Source organism: Anguilla anguilla, chromosome 12 (genome assembly GCF_013347855.1).
Source record: "Anguilla anguilla isolate fAngAng1 chromosome 12, fAngAng1.pri, whole genome shotgun sequence".
Taxonomy (NCBI): domain Eukaryota; kingdom Metazoa; phylum Chordata; class Actinopteri; order Anguilliformes; family Anguillidae; genus Anguilla; species Anguilla anguilla.
Window position 1 is genome coordinate 18,916,336 of NC_049212.1, and position 21,162 is coordinate 18,937,497.

Genomic DNA, 21,162 nt, shown 5'->3' on the forward strand with positions numbered 1-21,162 from the left:
AGGAAGCCCCAAATGGTGAGTAAGGTAACAAGTCTCGAGATTGAGTTTCTGAGTTCTAAAGGAACCTCTCAGTACTGAATTGTGAGTAACAAGTTGCAAGATATGAGTTTCTATCGTTTTGGATCATCTTTGTCCTCTGCATCTCTTGTGTTCCAGGAAAGATAACACAGGGTTAACTATTAAGGGCCTTCAGGGCAACTCTTCCAGGCAGTACTCTTCCATGTCATGAAGTGGTTTGGGCCTCCCCAGCAGAGTTTTCTAGATTTCACTCTCATACAGGTCCTTAAATGTGTGCCAGATTTTTGTACAGTAATTTATGTAGAGCTGTTGGTTTTAGTTTGCATATCCAATAAGTATGCCATATTTAAACCATGAAAAATAAAAAATAAGTACATAAATAAATAATCTGGTGGGAGAATCTGACTGGAGTCTTCAGAATGCCCAAACTGACTGTTGATTGGTGAACTAACATTTGGAAATGTAGTATTGCTGAACTACCCCTTGCAGCTTATGGAGTGGTAGCACTACAAATTATGTGGTAGAGTTCCCCCTGCTGGTGACCATCACCCACCATGTTCACCAATATACCAACCAGGTAGTGATTATATGGTATGCATAAAGTATGTAAAACAGGAGCTAAATAGCCATGCCTCACTTATCAACATTGACTACAGATTCTTCTCTGGGGCAAAATGTTATGAAGCTGCATAATAATAAAATATTCTGGGGATAACACCGCAGAAATGTCTTTAACATTTGGCTTTTGATACTGTGCCTTTAAGAAAAAAAAATCCCTGGTTTCACAGTTCACAGAAAGCGAAATGACATTATGGGCTCAGTGCTTGATCATTTGCGTGCGTAAGTAATCTGTTGTATCCAGAGTGATGTAGTAGACTATGCGTAGTGCCTCAAAACCCAAACACAGTTTTGAAAGGCTTCACCATCTTATTCTCCACATTATTTAATTAAATTAGAGTTGATAAGATCACAGTGCACAGTTAAGATCAGAGTGCTTCTTGGAATTGTTCACGTTTGCTGTTGTCTCTGTTGTGTCGGCATTTTGCTCCGCCTCAATCTGCATATCCTGGGACTCAGTCATGCCTTAGAGAATGACAAATCGATTGAGAATTGCAACTGCTTTATTTAAACCTGGTACACAGCAGTGCAGGAGCAGCAGTGGGATGGCACTGCAGACCATTCTGTTGGCACTGACAGTCTTCTGGGCTGCAGCACAGACTCCACCATGCAGAATACTGGGGAGAGCAGCCAAGCCTAACTTCTATCAACATGGAGACATCAACCTTGGTGGGGTCTTCGCTCTGCGTCAAATGCCTTTGAAAACTGCCATGAAATTTGACATCAAACCAGAGTTGCAGAAGTGTTCTCGGTGAGGTTAAATTATAACTTATATTTAGCTGCTGTTTGTATCGGTTATTATTTGACAATAAGGAATTTCAGTGATTCAATCCTAATTAAAGGTAATATCAACAATATTTAAAAAAGTAAACTCCTGAATACTCCACATAGATTAACCTGCAGTAAGTTTGCTTGTGAATGCATAATTGCATTTTAAAAGATTTAAGTATTAAATTAAAAAAAATAAAAATAATAACATAATGTGAAATTTCTAGAGTTAATTTCAGAGAATTTCAGGTGGCTCAAACTATGATCTTCACCATTGAAGAAATAAACAACAGAACTGACCTCCTCCCCGGTGTATCTCTTGGATATAAGATATACGATTCCTGCATCTCCACAATATTCTCTATAAGAGCGGCTATGGCTTTGCTGAACGGTTATGAGGAAACACTGTCTGACACATCATGCTCCACACCGGCAGTAGTGCAGGCCATTATTGGGGAGTCTGTGTCAACTAACTCGATGGCAATTGCAGCAACTGTTGGATTATTTCGGATTCCAGTGGTAAGAGTTCCAAGAAATAATTATTTTCTGTATTTTTTTGTGTAGTTCAAGTATGTTTGTGTCTCCTCAGTAGGTGTTTTCTCCTGTAAAAATGTCATGGTAAAAAAAAAAAAAAATGATGGAAAACAATTAAAAGTTAAAAGAACAGTCATTTCAATTCAGAATTCTTATCTACACAGACTATTTCAACCTCTAATTATAATATTTTAATAGATATTTTAATAAAATAAAAAGCCCAACCAAAAAGTCCCAAAAAGTCCCTGACTATGTTGTAATAACAAATTTGTTTTCTGGAGGACAAAGAAGGTATTTTCTATTATCTCAATATGTGACGTAAAACTTTATATACACACCACATACAAAAAGCTTGTTGACTCTCACCTTGCTGAACCATAATACTTTAACTTTACTCTGTTTGCTGTTCACATTTGAAAAGCTGTCATGGTTTACTTTTTGTTATGCTTTTCAGATCAGTCACTTTTCAACATGTGCATGTCTGAGCAACAGGCAACAGTTTCCCTCATTCTTCAGAACCATTCCCAGTGACTATTACCAGAGCAGAGCACTGGCTCAGCTGGTGAAGCACTTTGGCTGGACCTGGATAGGAGCAGTGAGAAGTGATAATGAATATGGCAACAATGGGATGGCCACATTTATAGAAGCTGCTCAAGAGGAAGGGATCTGCATTGAGTATTCTGAGAAATTTCATATAACAGAAACAGAGAAACTACTGAAGGTTGTAGATGTTATCAAAAGAGGTACTGCAAAGGTAATTGTTGCATTTTTTTCTCAGGTTGAGATGAAGAGTTTACTAGAACAGCTGAACCAGCAGAACATTACTGGTTTACAAATGGTAGGCAGTGAGGCCTGGATAACAGCAAGTATTCTCATGAATCCTACAAGTTATAGAATACTGGGGGGGTCGATTGGTGTTGCTATCACCAAAGGCAAAATAAATGGCTTAAAAGAATTTGTATTAAAGCTTCATCCCTCACAACATCCAGGAAACCTTGCTGTTGTAGACTTTTGGGAAAATGCTTTTCAATGTTCACTAATGAATGAAAACAAGCTTTCTCACATTACCCCCTGCACTGGATCTGAGAGTTTGAGTGAACTAGAAAACGAATACACTGATGTATCAGAGCTGAGAATTTCCAACAATGTTTACAAAGCAGCATATGCTATTGCTCATTCTCTGCATGACCTGCTGGCATGTGCACCCCATCAAGGCTGCACAAATAGGGTGAAAACAGAGCCCTGGCAGGTAACTCAAAAAACCTGCATATAGTTACTGAACACAATCATGAACAGAGGCAACTATGCATTTATGGCTGCTTAAATCTTTGTTTCTCTACAGGTGCTTGAGGCTCTCAAAAAAGTCAATTTTACTTTGGGAACTGGAGAGAAAGTCTCTTTTGACAGTAATGGAGATCCGGTAGCCAGATATGAGGTGGTGAACTGGCAGGTTGGTCCTGATGGTGCAGTACAGTTCAGAGTGGTTGGCTACTATGATGCTTCTTTACCATCTGGTCTGCAGTTTGTGATGAGTCCTGCTAGTATAGTTTGGGCAGGTGGGCAAAAACAAGTAAGTGTTTATGTACTACATGAAAAGGTGGCCTGATAACATCACTAGACTAAATAGCTTTCAGCACTGAGAACCAAGCTTAAAATTGATCCCAAATTAAGCTCAACATGCTCATATTCAAACCTGATTCATTAGCATTTTTGCTAACCTAGTAACCTAGACACTCACCCTCAGCTCCACTCTCATGAACATGTTGCACAGAAACCCACATCAGTATGCAGTGAGAGCTGCCCCCCAGGCACCCGGAAGGCTGTGCAGAGAGGAAGGCCTGTCTGCTGCTATGACTGTGTGCCCTGCGCTGAAGGAGAAATCAGCAATGTTACAGGTAATTCAGAGTCAACCAGTCCACAACCAGTCAAAATTGTGCTCTTTATATAATGCTGAACATGTTAAATACTCAGTTCAATAATTTAATAGTGGCTAAAACTGATTTGTCTACTGGTTGGGGTTGTCTAGCCAAACCACCAGCCACAGTGGCTGGACAGCCAAAAAGTTACTGTTAAGCCCTGCACCTACAGATTATATATTCAGCCCAATCCAGCCCTATTCACACCTGTGCAGTGTGCTGTGAGCTGTGTACTGCATGCCTCTGGTCACAGAAGTATGTACCAATATTCAGTAACCGTGCCCAGTGTGCCCATGTGCTGCGCTATTGGCTGCGCCCATGTCCAGATTTCTAATCGTGGTATTCATCATTCTTTTGCAGATTCTAATGACTGCATTCAGTGCCCAGACGAATACTGGCCTAATGCTAAAAGAGATCAATGTGTTTTAAAGGCTGTTGAATTTTTGTCCTTTCAAGAAATTATGGGAATCATACTCGTCATTTTTTCACTACTTGGAACATCTTTAACTGTACTTGTGGCTGTGTTGTTCTTCATTCAAAAGGACACACCCATTGTAAAAGCCAACAACTCAGAGCTGAGCTTCCTGCTGCTCTTTTCATTGAAACTGTGTTTCCTTTGCTCTCTTACCTTCATCGGTCGGCCCTCTGAGTGGTCCTGTATGCTGCGCCACACTGCGTTTGGGATCACCTTTGTCCTCTGCATCTCTTGTGTTCTGGGGAAAACAATAGTGGTGTTAATGGCCTTTAGGGCTACACTTCCAGGCAGTAATGTCATGAAGTGGTTTGGGCCTCTGCAGCAGAGACTGAGTGTTCTTGCTTTCACTCTCATACAGGTCCTTATTTGTGTGCTTTGGTTAACAATATCCCCTCCTTTCCCCAACAAGAACATGAAGCACTACAAAGAAAAGATAATTCTAGAATGTGATGTAGGATCAGCAGTGGGGTTCTGGGCTGTACTGGGTTATATTGGGCTCCTCTCTCTACTGTGCTTTATTTTAGCTTTTCTGGCTCGTAAGTTGCCTGACAACTTCAATGAAGCCAAATTCATCACGTTCAGCATGCTCATATTCTGTGCAGTCTGGATCACCTTTATACCAGCTTATGTCAGCTCACCTGGAAAGTTCACTGTAGCCGTGGAAATATTTGCTATTTTAGCTTCCAGTTTTGGTTTGTTGTTCTGTATTTTTATTCCAAAATGTTATATAATGTTGTTCAGACCTGAGCAAAACACAAGGAAACACTTAATGGGTAAAACACATGCTAAATCTCAATGACTAGCTGTGGCACCTTGTGATTACGCATTTAGGGCACCACAGTTATTAGTCACCAAATATATGTTATGTACGATGGACACTGGTATTACAATTATTAACAGGTGCCAGATTATGTGTTAAGGCAGAAATGTAGGAAGTGGATAATAACTAATATATTACTAAAACAATGATGATCATACATCTGTGTTTAGTGTTCATTTATAAACATTAGTTAGCTTGTGGCATTACGCATGTAATAATCAGTTGGCTTTCTTTTTCTTTTTGTGGTTATTCTATTATTATTAGCCTCATTATTCACAGAGAAATGAGTACCTGCTAATATTAAAGAATTTCACAGATTCTAGCAATACCCAGTATTTATTTTGTAAATTGAGCATTGTCCATTCATCTGAAGGGACCAACAGTCAGTCCTTACACAAACAGTGACTGTCTCTTTAGGAACATGAAGCACATCTGATTATGTCATCTGGACATGCAGCGTTCTTAATCTTTGTCAAACAGTACCAGTGTGAAGATTACTCTCCCCCCAGCAAGTGAATAAAAGTGAGCAACAGCAACTGTGGTAGTACCCATTCAAGCAATACCCGACCTATTTGTCCAGATTATATTCCATTCTGTTTGATTCTGGTTATAGGGCACCATGATCCCTGAGACAATATACAGTTCTGCAATAAGAACTTAAATGCTTGTGTCAGGGTGAAAATTGATATGTTGCAATTTATAAATGCTTAGAAAAACACATAAATTCAATGGCTTTTCGAAACACTCATATATGGACCACTTCAGCTTTCGGCACATTAATATAAGGGACATTAGAGCAAATAAATAGGAACTTCTCTAGCTTCAAAGGGGAAAAAATTGTCATTTTCATGCTTCAGTCAATGAGACATTCATCTCCACACCATTACACTTCTCTCTGCCATGACATTTTCAGGGAAGACAGGCTTCAGGGTCATGGCCCTACTCATCAGAATAGCATCACATAGCATCCTTCCCGAAAGCTAGATAGCCTACAACAGAAACTAAAATGTCAAGTTCTTTTTTGGGGCTCATATCTAACAGACAAATTTGGTAATTCAAGACGAGCAAGCGTTTATTTGCTAGTACATGAATATTAGATAAACGAGCATGACTCTAAACATAAACAAGCATAGCAGCTACCATTATTTCAGTGTGTGAATATACATGAATTAATTTATTCAACTAACTGCCTCATGATGATGTTTCATGATGATCTGCCATTTCTAAGCCTGTCACATGCCCACTGACAACTATTTGGTGGATGGTGGCCATATTTTTTCAGTTATTTCAGTCAGACTTTATCATTGTACATTCAATGGCAGACTGACACAACAACATAGCATGCCAACATTCAACTTGACTGCTCAATCAATTTAGGAGTTAAAGGCATTTATTTTTCTCTTATAGTGCCACCTATTGGCTAAGCACCACCAAATGCTGCCTCCGAGTCAACCATTGTACATGTATGCCAAGTTCCAGGATGATCGGGCCAAGCACTCACAAGTTACAGCTATTTTAGCAAAAATGGCCTCACAACAGTTTATTTGTATATGGTGGCCATATTGTTATGAAAGTTCAGATTTTTGATAATGATTCAATTTTAGACTTTTAGACTTATTTCAAGCCTAATTTTGTGACACTCAGCTTAATGGTGTAGGACTAGTTCACAAAAGTTAGTTATGTCAAAAATTCAAAATGGCAGAAAAACAAAATGGTTGCTAATGTTGTTTCTTGAGACAATGTTGTTTAATGTTCTTTCACAGAGATGTCACTTACAAAATATCAGCCTGATTGGTCAAACAGTTTAAGAGTTATAGGCATTTAAATGTTTTTTGGTTTTCATAACGCCACCTATTGGCAAGCATGTGCCAAAGCCTGCATGTTTCCTCAGAATCATGTCCTGCACTTACATACCAAATTTCTTGAGGACTAGACATAGCATTCAAGAGTAGGCTAAGTATAACATGGCCAAGCCCATGACAATTGATTGATGTGTGGCGGTCATATTGTTTTGAAAATCAATTATTGAGGTCCAGACTCCATAAACTCTTTCTTGCCTAATTTGGTTACGATGGGCCAAACGGCCCCAGACTAGTCCGCAAAAGTAAGCTTTGCTAAAAAATCTAATTGGCGGAAAACCAGATGGTTGCTGATGTTAGTTGAGGCAAAGTTGTTCATCTAAAGGCGCAGGATCTACTACACTTTATACAATTTTCCCATAACCATAGCCAAAGATATGTTATTTGAAAGCCTGCATATTTGCTATAGCGCCCCCTAATGACTGACTGATCTCTTACATGGTAATACCAAGTCAAGAGGTCAATATACCCACCAAGATTCATGATGATTAGCCATTGATAAGCCTGCCAAATGGCTGTTGAGAGCTGAGTGGCTGATGGCGGCCATGTTTTTAAGATATCTCATTAACAAAATCTCAGTTTGATTGGTCAAACCATTGAAGAGTTATGGGCCAAAGCGTAAACTGTTTCACCAGGCCACCAGGTGTCATTGCAATAACCTGAGTAGTGGGGGGGGGGGGGGGGGGGGGGGGCATAGGAACAAACCTGCATCATAGTATGATTTCTAGTTTTTGCTGCCCATTCCGTTTTAGGGAATAATAATAATAATAATAATAATAATAATAATAATAATAATAATAATAATAATAAAAAATAAATAAATAAATAAATAAATAAATAAATAAATAAATAAATAAATAAATAAACAAAGCCAATAGAGTTTCAGCAAGAGTTTCAGCAAGGTAATCAAAGGTAAATATTGTTTTAAAAAAAACAGGGTTACATGTTATCACTCCTCTGAATTAAATACATCATTTGTTGTTTCTTTGCCAGTGCAAGTTGCTCCGCCTTATCTTGCTTATCCTGGGACTACTTTATGCCTTTGAGGATCACAAATAGATGGAGAATTAAAACTCATGTATTTAAACCTGGTACACAGCAGTGCTGGATCTGAGATGTGCAGTGGGATGGCACTGCAGACCATTCTGCTGACACAGACAGTCCTCTGGGCTGCAGCACAGACCCCACCATGCAGAATACTAGGGAGAGCAGCCAAGCCCAGCTTCTATCAACATGGAGACATCAACATCGGCGGGGTCTTCTCCTTGCACAGCCAACCCAGGGAAACAAGCATGGAATTCACAGGAGCACCAGAGCCCGTTGACTGTGTACGGTAAGGTAAACACAGAATGAATTTTGTACTGCAGTGTGTGCATAGGGCAGGGAACTGGTCTTGTAGTCAGATGATGGCACGAGAAATCCCAGATGTAAAACTGGCTTAAGATGAGCTGCTTGAGTTTTCATCAATATATACTAACGACATATGGCAATTATGAGTCTTCATGGATAACAGAATCCACTAAATCTTAACAACCTATTCTTATGGAATTCATTTGGATATTGGATTTGAGATTCAAACAATGGATTTAAGAATTAAATGTTCTAATTGTAAAAATATATGATCAAAATAATAGCGTGTAATTTCAACAGAGTTAATTTCAGAGAATATCGACTGGCCCAGACCATGATCTTCACCACTGAAGAAATAAATAACAGAACTGACCTCCTCCCAGGTGTATCTCTTGGATATAAGATATATGACACCTGTGCTTCTTCAACAATCTCTATACGGTCAGCGATGGCTCTAATGAATGGTTATGAGGAAATACTGACAGACACATCATGCTCCACACCAGCAGCAGTGCAGGCCATCATTGGAGAATCTGGATCTACTAACACAATTGCAATTGCTGCAACAGTTGGATTACTTAAAATTCCAGTGGTAAGTTTTTTGGTTGTTCTTCATGGAGAAAAACATGGAGAATTATTCAGGGACATGTTAATTTGAAAGCAGTATAATTCTGGCAACTACATTTGGAATTCATAAAAGCAGATTGATTTCTTCAATTACCTTACGACCAGCACAATTGAACAGTCATGATTGCTGTTATGTTGTAGTGCAAGTCAAATGCTTGAAATTGCATATATATTTTTCATGGCCAGTATGAAATGTAATATATCATTGTGTTTACCAATATTACTGTATTTACCAAACCATCTACCAATGCTTCCTTTTCTTATTTAGATAAATCTGGTTTAATTGCATTTTTAAATTACATAAAAAATATCATTTGTCTTAACAGAATATATTTTAAATTCAACAACATTAAATGAACAAATGTTTGCATTTGGAAGCACAAGAAAAAAATCTAACACAAGTCCCCATTTATTCCGACTTGAACTTTCTACTAAACTTGTGATGTTCTCTGCCTCTTTAGTTAATTCCTTTCAATCTATATTTGTTCTTGACCCAATATAAACATTTGAAAATTCTAGTAAAAATGCTGCTCCTCTAAAACACTTGTCAGAAACATCTACCTCCAAAAGTATTCCATGCAAATATGTTGCACATGTTTTGACCGATTATCTTTATTACCTGTTATTGTTTACTTTGTCTTGGAGTTGTATAATCCTCTTCAATTATTTCCATTATATTGTTCTATTTATGTTACCATTTTTTCTGTATTCATATTTTTACAGATCAGCCACTTTGCTACATGTGCATGTCTGAGCAACAGAAAAGAATTCCCCACATTCTTCAGAACCATTCCCAGTGACTATTACCAGAGCAGAGCACTGGCTCAGCTGGTGAAGCAGTTTGGCTGGACCTGGATAGGAGCAGTGAGAAGTGACAGTGACTATGGCAACAATGGGATGGCCACATTTATTGAAGCTGCTCAACAAGAAGGGATCTGTATTGAGTATTCTGAGAAATTTCACAGAACAGAACCAGAAAAATTACTGAAGGTTGTAGATGTTATCAAAAGAGGTACTGCAAAGGTTATTGTAGCATTTCTTGCTCAGGGGGAGATGAACCACTTACTGGAGCAGCTGACGCTTCAGAATATCATAGGTCTCCAAATGGTAGGCAGTGAGGCCTGGATAACGGCAAGCAATCTAGTGACACCAACAAGTTTCAGAATACTGGGAGGGTCTATTGGCTTTGCTGTCCCCAAAGCCAAAATAAATGGCTTGAGAGAGTTTGTGCTGAAACTTCACCCCTCCCAAAACCCAAACAACAGTGATATTGTAGACTTTTGGGAAACTGCTTTTCAATGTTCTCTGACCAATGGAGTAAATTTACCCCCCTGTTCTGGATCCGAGAGCTTAATTGAACTGAAAAACCAATACACTGATGTATCAGAGCTGAGAATCTCCAACAATGTTTATAAAGCAGTATACGCTGTTGCTCATTCTCTACATGACCTGCTGGCATGTACACCCCATCAAGGCTGCACAAACCATGTGAAAACAGAGCCCTGGCAGGTAACTCTACAAGCCCTTCTTATATAGTTAATAAAATCTACCAATAATTTTTCTCAACTTCAATCTTTGTTCCTGTACAGGTCCTTACGACTCTGAAAAATGTAAATTTCACTCTGGAAACTGGAGAGAAAGTCTATTTTGACAGTAATGGAGACCCAGTAGCCAGATATGAGGTGGTGAACTGGCAGCTTGGCCCTGATGGTGCAGTAGAGTTCAGAGTGGTCGGCGACTATGATGCTTCTTTACCACCTGGTCAGCAGTTTGTGATGAGTCCTGTTAGTATGGTATGGGCAGGTGGGCAAAAACAGGTAAATGGTTTGTTAACAAATACACCATTTAATACTTACTTTTAAATTTTGTAAATGGGGCATATATTATAAATTACATGTGAACTGAATTGGTATCACACAGTACCTTTAATAAAAAGCAATGTTTAAATTTGGCTATTGACAGTACGTGTTTAAATTAAAATTAATTTGTAGACTAGGAAACATTAATATTTGCACTTAGTTCTAAGAGCATAAAAATAATGGGCCTCATTCACAAAACGTGTATGATCACACTTGATTGTAAACCGCGTGTAAGAATGTGTCCAAGAACATCTCCATTCATAATTTTTTCTTATCTGTATTTGTTCATGGCTGTTTCCTTATGCAAATCATATGAACAGGATTGTGCATAACCTTTACAAACAGCCAGAATTAATTATATAATACACCTGAGATATACACAAAAACAAAGGTCTGCACATGTCATGAATCACATATTGTTTTTACATAGATACATTTTTCAAACCAAATTACTTTGTAACAAACCAAATTACTTTGTAAAAGATAACAATACAATTATAAATAAAACAAAAGAAATTGCCAATGAATTTAACAATTATTAAAGAATTTAACAAAAATCGAACAGATTATTACAAACCAACCTTTTAATAATTTACACGCTTTAAAATTTTGTGATCTAGCTGATCTTAAAACTGTACAGATAATGTACAAAGCACAAAATAATTTGCTTCCTAACCATATTCAGAGGTTGTTTGAAATTAGAGAGAGCTAGTATGAAATTAGGGGAATAGGTATGTTTAAAAAGGGTAAGGACAAATATAAAGATTAGATGTATATCTGTCAAAGTGGTTAATTTGTGGAATAGTTGTGACAAGGAATTAAGAATGTGTAGTTCACTTTGCAAATTAAAAAAAATGTTTAAAAATAATGTGGTAAACAAATATAAAACGGAGTTATGATCATTATTGTGTATGAAACATTTGGAACTTTTGTTTTTGTTTCTGTTCTGCTTTTTTTTTGTATAGCCTAAACCTAGTAGTGAAAGGGTTGCCTATTAGAATATGCTATGTAAAAAGGGTAGGTATAATAAGCTAAACCTTCAGTCTACACCTTTTCGGTCAATATTTTTTGTTTTCCTTTTAATTTAATGCCTTATTGTTTATTTCTATGTGCATTCTTTTTGGAAAATTGTAATAATAAGGACCGAAATAAATTATTACTACTACTACTACTACTAGATACATTTTTAAGAACAAAAGTAAGAATAATTTAAGAAAAGTTTTGTGAAAGAGGCCCAGTATCTCTATAAACCATATAGGCTACTAATGGCAATATTACTCCTTCTGGCCTCAATACAGCATTTTCATCTTGCTTTTTATAGTACAGTAAATATAGTAACCTTTTATACTGGCATCTTTATAGCATAATTCAACACAATATTATCCATGAATGCTTGGCAAGAACCTATTTTCCCTTTCACACAGAAACCCAGGTCAGTGTGCAGTGAGAGCTGTCCCCCAGGCACAAGGAAGGTCGTGCAGAGAGGAAGGCCTGTCTGCTGCTATGACTGTGTGCCCTGCGCTGAGGGAGAAATAAGCAATATTACAGGTAATCTAGAGCTAACACTTGGCAATTTAAGATGCAAGGGGAGGCTAACTGATTTATAGTTCCTTTCATAACATTCTCCAGAGGCCATTAAAAAAAAATACATGTATGCACAATCACTGCATTACTGCCATTTAGAAGTCTTCCATTTCTACAAATGAAATTAAACCAAAGGCATTGCTTTATCTTGGAAATAAGCCTGACCGTTTTGACTACAGCTCCCAAACGATTATACTCACATGCTGTCCAATGGCATAATGGCATTGATCATAAAACAACAGCATCAGCTTGCTTTAATGCACAAAAATATCATGAATACAAACTTTCAGTTTTGCTTTGTTTCTATGGAGGACTAAACGTGCCAAAATTAAATAAATAAATAAATAAATAAATAAATAAATAAATAAATAAATTTATTTCAAAATAATTTAATAACTTCCACCTCATGATTGTCCTTTTCACAATAACATGATAATATTTTATTTCATAATAACATATTGTATTTTTTTAAATATCCATCTGCATGTTAAAATTATTGCTAGTACGTTTCACCCTAGGGCAATAGCTATTAGGCTACTATTCGCTCCACACACATCCATCCCCAATGCACACTGCAAATAGGTCAAATAAATTATACATCCAGAAAAAAAATATTGAATGAGTGCAAATAGTTTACAGGAATAAAAGCAAGTTGCAAAAACACAAAACACAAGTTTCATCATGACAATGCTACATCAGTCAAACTGCAGGGGCTTACTCTGATTAAGAACATTGCTTGCTAGCTAGGTAGCCAATAGGGTTAATGTGGCTAGCCATTCCACTCACAGGCCTTGTTCACACCTGGCATTAAAAAGCGTCTTGGGTGATCCGATCACAAGTGGGCAGCTCTAACTACAGGTGTGAACGCACCCAAGACGCATTGAGGACGCATTGAGATCCGATCACTCAGACCACATTCGTAGGTGTTCTGGCTTGCATATGGCCACATTATTTTAGCAGTGTGAACAGGAATGCATCCTGGGCCACATTGAAGGACCGCCTAGTCAACTGACGTCCTCTGCGTCCTCTGTGTAAGCGGAAGTACATACTCATTTGCACGCCAACGGCGTCATATTAAAGTGCAAAACAACAAGAAGCCACACTGAATAACAAAATAAATGAGACAAAGTTTAATAAAATGATACCATGTCATTCTAGAGTCAATATCTGAGAGTAAATATTGAATAAATATACAACCTTACAATTGGTTTTACACTTAGAGATGTCCCTTTTGAGACTGAGCGGTCATATATTGTCTTGGACAATCCGTTTGTGAAATATACGCGCATTTGTGATGCTTGGGTACCTTCCAAAATAGCTGTGAGTAATACCACACGTGTCGTTTATGGCGCTGTCGCCCTTTTTAGTACAGTCTGGCTTGATTGACAATTCATTTATTCAGTAGGTGAGAGTATAAGCTTTCTAACGATGTATAACATGCCTAATTTTGCTTTTGGAATGGCGTTTTATAGGTCAGGGTAACCAAAATGTTCTTATTAGGGTTGAGCCAAATACTCGGATGAAACGAGTATCCGGTACTGATAATGTACTTTTTACGAGCAGGAGTACCATCCGAGTTAAATGTGTCAATATCCGTACTGGTGATGAAGGAAAATCCTCATTTGGTAGCTGTGTCCAGTGTCCACATCGTTCTGTGATAGGCCAACCACACACAGAGCTCCTACACACAAAGTTCACTGCTGCTGCGCCACACAACACAATCTTGCCATCGTCATAACCACTTTGTCCACAGGGACAGACATCTGTCATGTCATGTCATATATTCTCTCATATATTCTCAATAAAATAAAGTTTGCAATTCTCAGATTCAGCTCAACACATTATTATCACCATAGCTAAACACACATTTACTGGACATTCACACTTAAGCACATATTACTGATTACAAACGGACATTTCTAGCTTCTAGCTTGCTACAGTGGGGCTAACCATAGACGTATATGTCTATGGGGCTATAGGGCTAACTAGCCAGTTAACTAGCTGCTACAGTGGGGATAACTAGCCAGTTAGCTAGCGACTACATGGTATAAGCATGTACTTGTATTTCCTAACATTTAGTGATCTCATACACACACTCTACTAGCATCATTGACATCCTAGAATTTTTATACATCCACTGTACTAATGCAATATCACTTTTGTACATTTAGACGTCATCGCTCACCTGAAATCACAAGACAAACAGTACATCCTGGTTAGCCAACTGTAACCTAGCACGCTCTGTCTACTACTGTCTTCACACAGTCAGTTCATTTAAAAAAATAATAAAACCAGAGTAACGATAACGGCGTCTTTTACAGCTACCACAGAGCGACTACGATAAGAAAATTTTCGGTTACACTGACCTATTAAACGCTATTCCAAAAGCAAAATTAGACATGTTATACATCGTTAGAAAGCTTATACTGTCACCTACGTAATAAATTAATTGTCAATCAAGTCAGTCTGTACTAAAAAGGGCGACAACGCCATAAACGACATGTGTGGTATTACGCACAGCTATTTTGGAAGGTACCCAAGCATCATAAATGCGTGTATATTTCACAAACGGATTGTCCAAGACAATATATGACCACTCAGTCTCAAAAGGGACATCTCTACGCGTAAAACCAATGGTAAGGTTGTGTATTTATTCAATATTTAGTCCCAGATATTGACTGTAGAATGACATAGTATAATTTTTAAAAACTTTGTCTCGTTTATTTCGTTATTCAATGAGCAGCATTTTCACTGCTGTATTGGTATATCTTAGGGCCATTGTTGTGTATATCTTGTTGCTATAACAGAATACGATTTTTGAGTGGTGAAAGAATATTTTTTATGAATGCCCAGATAGACAATATTGTTCATTATGTCATGGGTGGGGGGTGTAGTTGCAGATGAGACTGCAGGGAGGGGGTGCATGTTAAATGAACGACCAGAGCGACAATGGTGGCGCGGCGAAACTCCATATTCGGCATAGTTGTCATGTATGGTCTACTAATGAACCTAAACCAAGCGTTTCTGTTTTTAACTCATACTTTGGTTGTAGTAGCACTGAATGTCTGAGTTCAGTAATCTTGGCACGCCTGCATGCCGACCACTAAGGGCTTTGCGCCAAGAGGTTAAAATACCAACTTCCGGTTATACCCCGTCCATTTCCGGTTTAAGCCCCGCCCATTCCGAGTACGGATACGGATCAAACGGCTAAAACCAGTTTTTGAAGCTCATTTCCTGGTCTTGTTGTTCCTGGTTGCTCACTAGCGATACTGCGGTTGGCTCCAGTATAGGTGTTTTCATATCCGGTTTCCATGTAAGTCTACGGTACAAATGCGGTCAAAATACAAAGTCAATAATTTTTTCTCATGAGTACAAATAGTCACAATATGTGTATTTTATTTGTCTTATGACTGTCCATGGGTCGATTTCATGATTCATTCTGTCATTTGGGCACTGTTATAATATTTGTTGTGGACCAATGAGGTACAGTTTGCGTCACTTCCTGATTACTGCGGAGGACTAACCTACAGCAGGGGCTACAGTCTATGGTCACTGGGGTGGGAGGTGGCGCCTCTTGGCCTTGACATTGCGGCACCGACCATGGTCCACCTGTGCGAAGTCAGAAAATGCAGGCATCCCATTTTGTAATGATTTCATTATGGCGTGTGCTATTTACAGCTGCAGTAGACGCCCATAAAATAATCATCCTCTGAAGTTTTTCAGTAGGCGAGTCATTTTTACTATTTCCTTTAGCCTACTTAACCAAATAATTAGTTGGCAGAAAGCGTAATCAGCTTGCTATATTTGGTAGTCCAGTAGCCTATGCTAAAACTTTGCAACTTCGGCTACCAAGCTATTTGACTAGCTAGCTAACCCTAACCGGCAAATATTCAATCTGTCAAACATGTTTGACGGCTTGTCAGTCGTGTACATTCCGTAAATGTCTACCTGGGCCATGCTTCACGCATGTGACAAAGCTACTATAATCCCGATTTTGGGATAAACACCTCAAAATTTTCAGTTTCACGAAGCGAATTAAGAGTCTTAAGGTTTATTTGCTGAATAACATACAACACACAATGAAATCACACACACAAAATTTAACGAAATTAACCATCTTTGTAAGACTGGCATTTAGAAAGGAACATGTTTTTCAACATTTAAGAGACCGACAAGAGCATTTAAGACTGGGGGCTCCTTGCTTTTCTCCATTGGTTTTATGGTTCTCCATAAATTTACAAGAACAAAAATAATAAGAGCCTAATAATAATTAGAAATTCAATGTACATTATTTTTGTCTTCATGCACCAGGTGGAAAACTTGCTGTACAAAGTGCGTTGTCATATTTACACGCCTGCATCAGTTATTAAAATACTTGGTAGATTTGTTCATCACCGCTGACAGTGTTAATTTTTATTCGGTAGAAAGTGACTTGCGAACGATCGGTCAGCTAGCAACACCCAGCAAGTGAACACCACAAACGGCGATGGAGTAGCTAGTAGCAGTTACTGGCTCATTAACTGACTGTGGCGAAAACCTACGATGATAACTTGCTCGGTTAACAGCAGGTCTACCAGACAGTTATATGAAAATTAGCCTAGTCAAATCACCAGTAGCCTACACATCTCTGATTGATTGACCATCAGTGTAGTCGATGTTCTTCCCCTGTGGTTCATATTGCTAATGCGTGAGCTAACCACGGATAGCCTACCTAGCTCACTGGCAAGCTGATATGCTAGCTAAGCATATTTGTTTTGCTGAGAAACATAAATTGAAGATAACTGAACATAATTGTATTATTAATGTCATACATATAACGTGATTACATGACACAGTACAGTCACGGATGGAAATTAAACATTTGATAATATATTTTAAAACATAACGGCAGACAGTCAGCTAGCCTCAAGTTTGTTCTGCAATTGTTCGTTCAGGTTGATGGGCTTTTCCGCACCGGACTGTCAATCACATTGTAAAAATCACAAGACCGCTTAACTCTATGGTTTTGGCTCCAAATCGACAACATGAGCCATTGAGCTTCAAAACGTGTTTTAGAGACCCACAGAGAGTCAATGGCTGACGTCACAGTAGCTTTGTCCATATTTTTTACAGTCTCTGATACGGATACAGATAATTTTGTTGGTTGAACAGATACAGATACAAATACAGATAATAGTGTACTCGCTCATCCCTAGGTCTTATCTTCGCATTCACTTACGCATTCACTCTGTGGTAGCAGTAAAAGACGCTACACCTAAAGAAACGTTGTCAACAATTTTTCGTAATTTCTTGGAAATTACTATTATTATTGAGGACTTCTGGGCATAGCTAAACCATATGTTTGCTGATAGACCTATCTGACATTGTTTTCTGGAGCAAAACAGAAGTGGATAGAACTGTGTCATTTTGGTTGGTTCTCAAATCTCATAAGCTGACTTTGTCCACGACGTTTGAAAAATTTGAAAAGCGCATACGAGTGCATCAAACATCTTGGGCGATTTGGTTTGCCTGGAACACGCTAAGGAATAGACCCAGTCTGTTTTTGTTTTGATTTTGCCGCGCTCCAAGGTCTTTGCAATTTTTTTTTTTTGTCTGTTAATTTCCAGCAGACGATGCACAGGTAGTGCATTGCTGCAAATAGACTGTATAAAAATATAGACTGTATAAAAATATACCGGTTAAAAACATATATACCAGTTGTTTTTAACCTCCTGCTGGTTAAAAACAACAACGCATTTGGTCATTGCAAACGGGAATGATGTACGTGTTTATTTGCATATTGAGCGGGGAAGTGAGATCCAATCACAAGTGGTCACTCGAGACACATGTGGAGACGTATTCTGATGCCAGGTGTGAACTGACATCCGTCTCGACCGAATCACAATCTGGATATATCTGAATACAAAGTACAGGTCTGAACAGGGCCACAGTTCCTGCCTAGCCGGATTGGTGAAGTGTCTTCATGGTTGTCTCACAAACACAAACAGAAGCTAGTTTTAACTAGCATTAGCAAATGAAAGTGCAGTTATTTAAATCCAGCACTGAAATGTTTGCTTAATTGTTTTTTCATTATCCAACTGGTGATTGCAACATTAGCGAATTAGTACGCTAGCTATATAACACTAGCTAGGAACGTCTTTGATAGAAACCTATTATTTCACAGCTAGCCAACTAGGGGGACTAATGCTGCTAGCCAGCTAGGGGGACTAATGCTGCTAGCCAGCTAGCTGGACTAATGCCGCAAACCACCCCTTTCACAGTTCCTGGCCAGCAGGGCTGCCTTCCTTACTTGCTTAAGCAAGCACAGTTAAAACTAGCTACTTAACACATTACAGTGCTGTTATTTTGATCTAGCACTTAAGCATTTGCTTAACTTTTTATTCATTATTCAGCTGGCGTTAGCTAATTAAGAACACATTTGATTAAGAACTTAATGCTTGCTACCTAGCTGGCAAGCTAGAAAACCATTTTGACCTAAAACCCAGCTGAATTTTAATATTGGTTAGGTCACAAGTGACGGAAAACTTGTCATAAAGCTAGCTGGCATTCAAACTTGGTTTCATGTCTATACTGCGACCCCACACCATTAAAAAAAGACAGAGCAAGGGAGATGAATTTGATTGAGTTATGGTTTCATGCTATTTCCTTTGCCTCGGCGGCATCACCACCCCTGTCATACATTATTTTCCATAAGAGGACAGCTCGTCATGGTTTATTCCTTACATAGCATTGAAAGGAGCATATAGTAGGTAGAAAATAACTACCAGAGTTGGCTAACATCATCCCAAGGATTACACCAGGCGCTGCTCTGAACAAGACTAAGCAATCAATCACAAAAGATTACCCAGTGAGTAGGTATTACCATTTTGAAAAGTGCCATTATGAAAGTAAAAAGGGCATTCAGAAATAAAAACGAAATTCTGAAGTAAGTCATTCGGAAAATGTCATAATGAAATGAAAAAGCAATTCGGAAATGCAACATGTTATTGTCAAAAATAAATAATAATGCTATTATGAAAAGTACAATCAGGAGGTGGCAATTATTTAATTAACTCAAAATAAAATTAAGTATTTATTTAATTATTGACCCATTCATTTTTTTATTTATATAATTCCATAATTATTTATCTAATCATTTATTTCATTTTGGCACGTTTAGTCCTCCATATGTTTCAGGTCAAATACAAATCGCTGTACCATCACTGTTTTTGTAGCAGCAAAGAGTATAATAAAAATAATTGTAAAGACAAAAACTCGCAATCAGTTTGCTTGGATCTCGTGGGTGAGGCTAGCCTTCCAATCATCAGAATTCAGTGGTTGCAGACTCAAAATTTAGTAATCCATCAAGCTTTACACAGAAACTATCAGTTGTGTGCTTTTTATTTTTAATAATGTCCAGTAATATTTCTGCATATTTTTTCTAATCAAAGTATTTATTATATTTTTTTACAGATTCTAATGACTGCACTCAGTGTCCAGAAGCATTCTGGTCCAATTCCAAAAGAGATCAGTGTGTTTTAAAGGCAGTTGAATTTTTGTCTTTTCATGAAATCATGGGAATCATACTCGTCATTTTTTCACTCCTTGGAGTGTGTGTAACTGTACTTGTGGCTGTGCTGTTCTTTATAAAGAAGGACACCCCCATTGTGAAAGCCAACAACTCAGAGCTGAGTTTCCTGCTGCTCTTTTCATTGAAACTGTGTTTCCTTTGCTCTCTTACCTTCATCGGCCGGCCCTTTGATTGGTCCTGTATGCTGCGCCACACTGCGTTTGGGATCACCTTTGTCCTCTGCATCTCTTGTGTTCTGGGGAAAACAATAGTGGTGTTAATGGCATTCAGGGCTACACTTCCAGGCAGTAATGTGATGAAGTGGTTTGGGCCTCCCCAGCAGAGAATGAGTGTTCTTGCTTTCACTCTCATACAGGTTCTTATTTGTGTGCTTTGGTTAACAATATCCCCTCCATTCCCCAACAAGAACATGAAGCACTACAAAGAAAAGATCATTCTAGAATGTGATGTAGGATCAGCACTGGGGTTCTGGGCTGTGCTGGGTTATATTGGACTCCTCTCTATATTGTGCTTTGTTTTAGCTTTTCTGGCTCGTAAGCTGCCTGACAACTTCAACGAAGCCAAATTCATCACATTCAGCATGCTTATATTCTGTGCAGTCTGGATCACCTTTATACCAGCGTATGTCAGCTCACCTGGAAAGTTCACTGTAGCTGTGGAAATCTTTGCAATTTTAGCTTCCAGCTTTGGTTTGCTTTTCTGTATTTTTGCACCTAAGTGTTACATCATTCTTTTAAAACCTGAATTAAACTCAAGAAGACATGTGATGGGCAAGATGCTCTCAAAATCTCTTTAGATTAATAAATCAAATGGTTGGAAATAATAATAATTTGTAGTAAATGCTGGGTTAAAACAGTAAGATATGCTGTAAGTACATACTGATATACCAGTCGACATTAGAACAAATGTTGGACATATGTTGAACAAACAAATAAATTAATAAATTCTCTTCCAAGTGAGAGATGATTCTTATTTTACTTAAGTCACACTAAGTACCACAGAAATTATGTGAAACTCCATAGGTTATACAGAAAGAAATCTCCAATTAATCTGATCAAATAACAATTAGGAAACTATTTAGCTTTCATCTATCATTCACAAGGTATTATTTTCTCTAACAAATGCCTATTTAAAAAAGGAAGCACCAAAACTACACCATATATC

At 38.1% G+C, this 21,162-nt stretch overlaps 1 protein-coding gene across 1 annotated transcript; it reads left to right on the plus strand.

Annotated features, from left to right (window-relative positions):
* Positions 1-1,315: 1,315 nt before the first annotated feature.
* Positions 1,316-21,037, plus strand: LOC118209950. Its single transcript, XM_035385681.1, has 12 exons — positions 1,316-1,387; positions 1,632-1,923; positions 2,393-3,187; positions 3,281-3,508; positions 3,683-3,833; positions 4,215-5,121; positions 8,108-8,341; positions 8,659-8,950; positions 9,709-10,494; positions 10,575-10,802; positions 12,269-12,392; positions 19,881-21,037. The coding sequence occupies exons 1-12, from the start codon at positions 1,329-1,331 to the stop codon at positions 20,792-20,794; spliced, it is 5,010 nt and encodes a 1,669-aa protein (XP_035241572.1). The 5' UTR covers positions 1,316-1,328; the 3' UTR covers positions 20,795-21,037.
* Positions 21,038-21,162: the final 125 nt, after the last annotated feature.

Coding starts and splice junctions, on each gene's coding strand:
- LOC118209950 (XM_035385681.1), top strand. CDS start 1,329: ATGCCTTTGAAAACTGCCATGAAATTTGACATCAAACCAGAGTTGCAG. Junction 3,834..4,214: donor AGAAATCAGCAATGTTACAG/GTAATTCAGAGT, acceptor ATTCTTTTGCAG/ATTCTAATGACTGCATTCAG. Junction 8,951..9,708: donor GATTACTTAAAATTCCAGTG/GTAAGTTTTTTG, acceptor ATATTTTTACAG/ATCAGCCACTTTGCTACATG.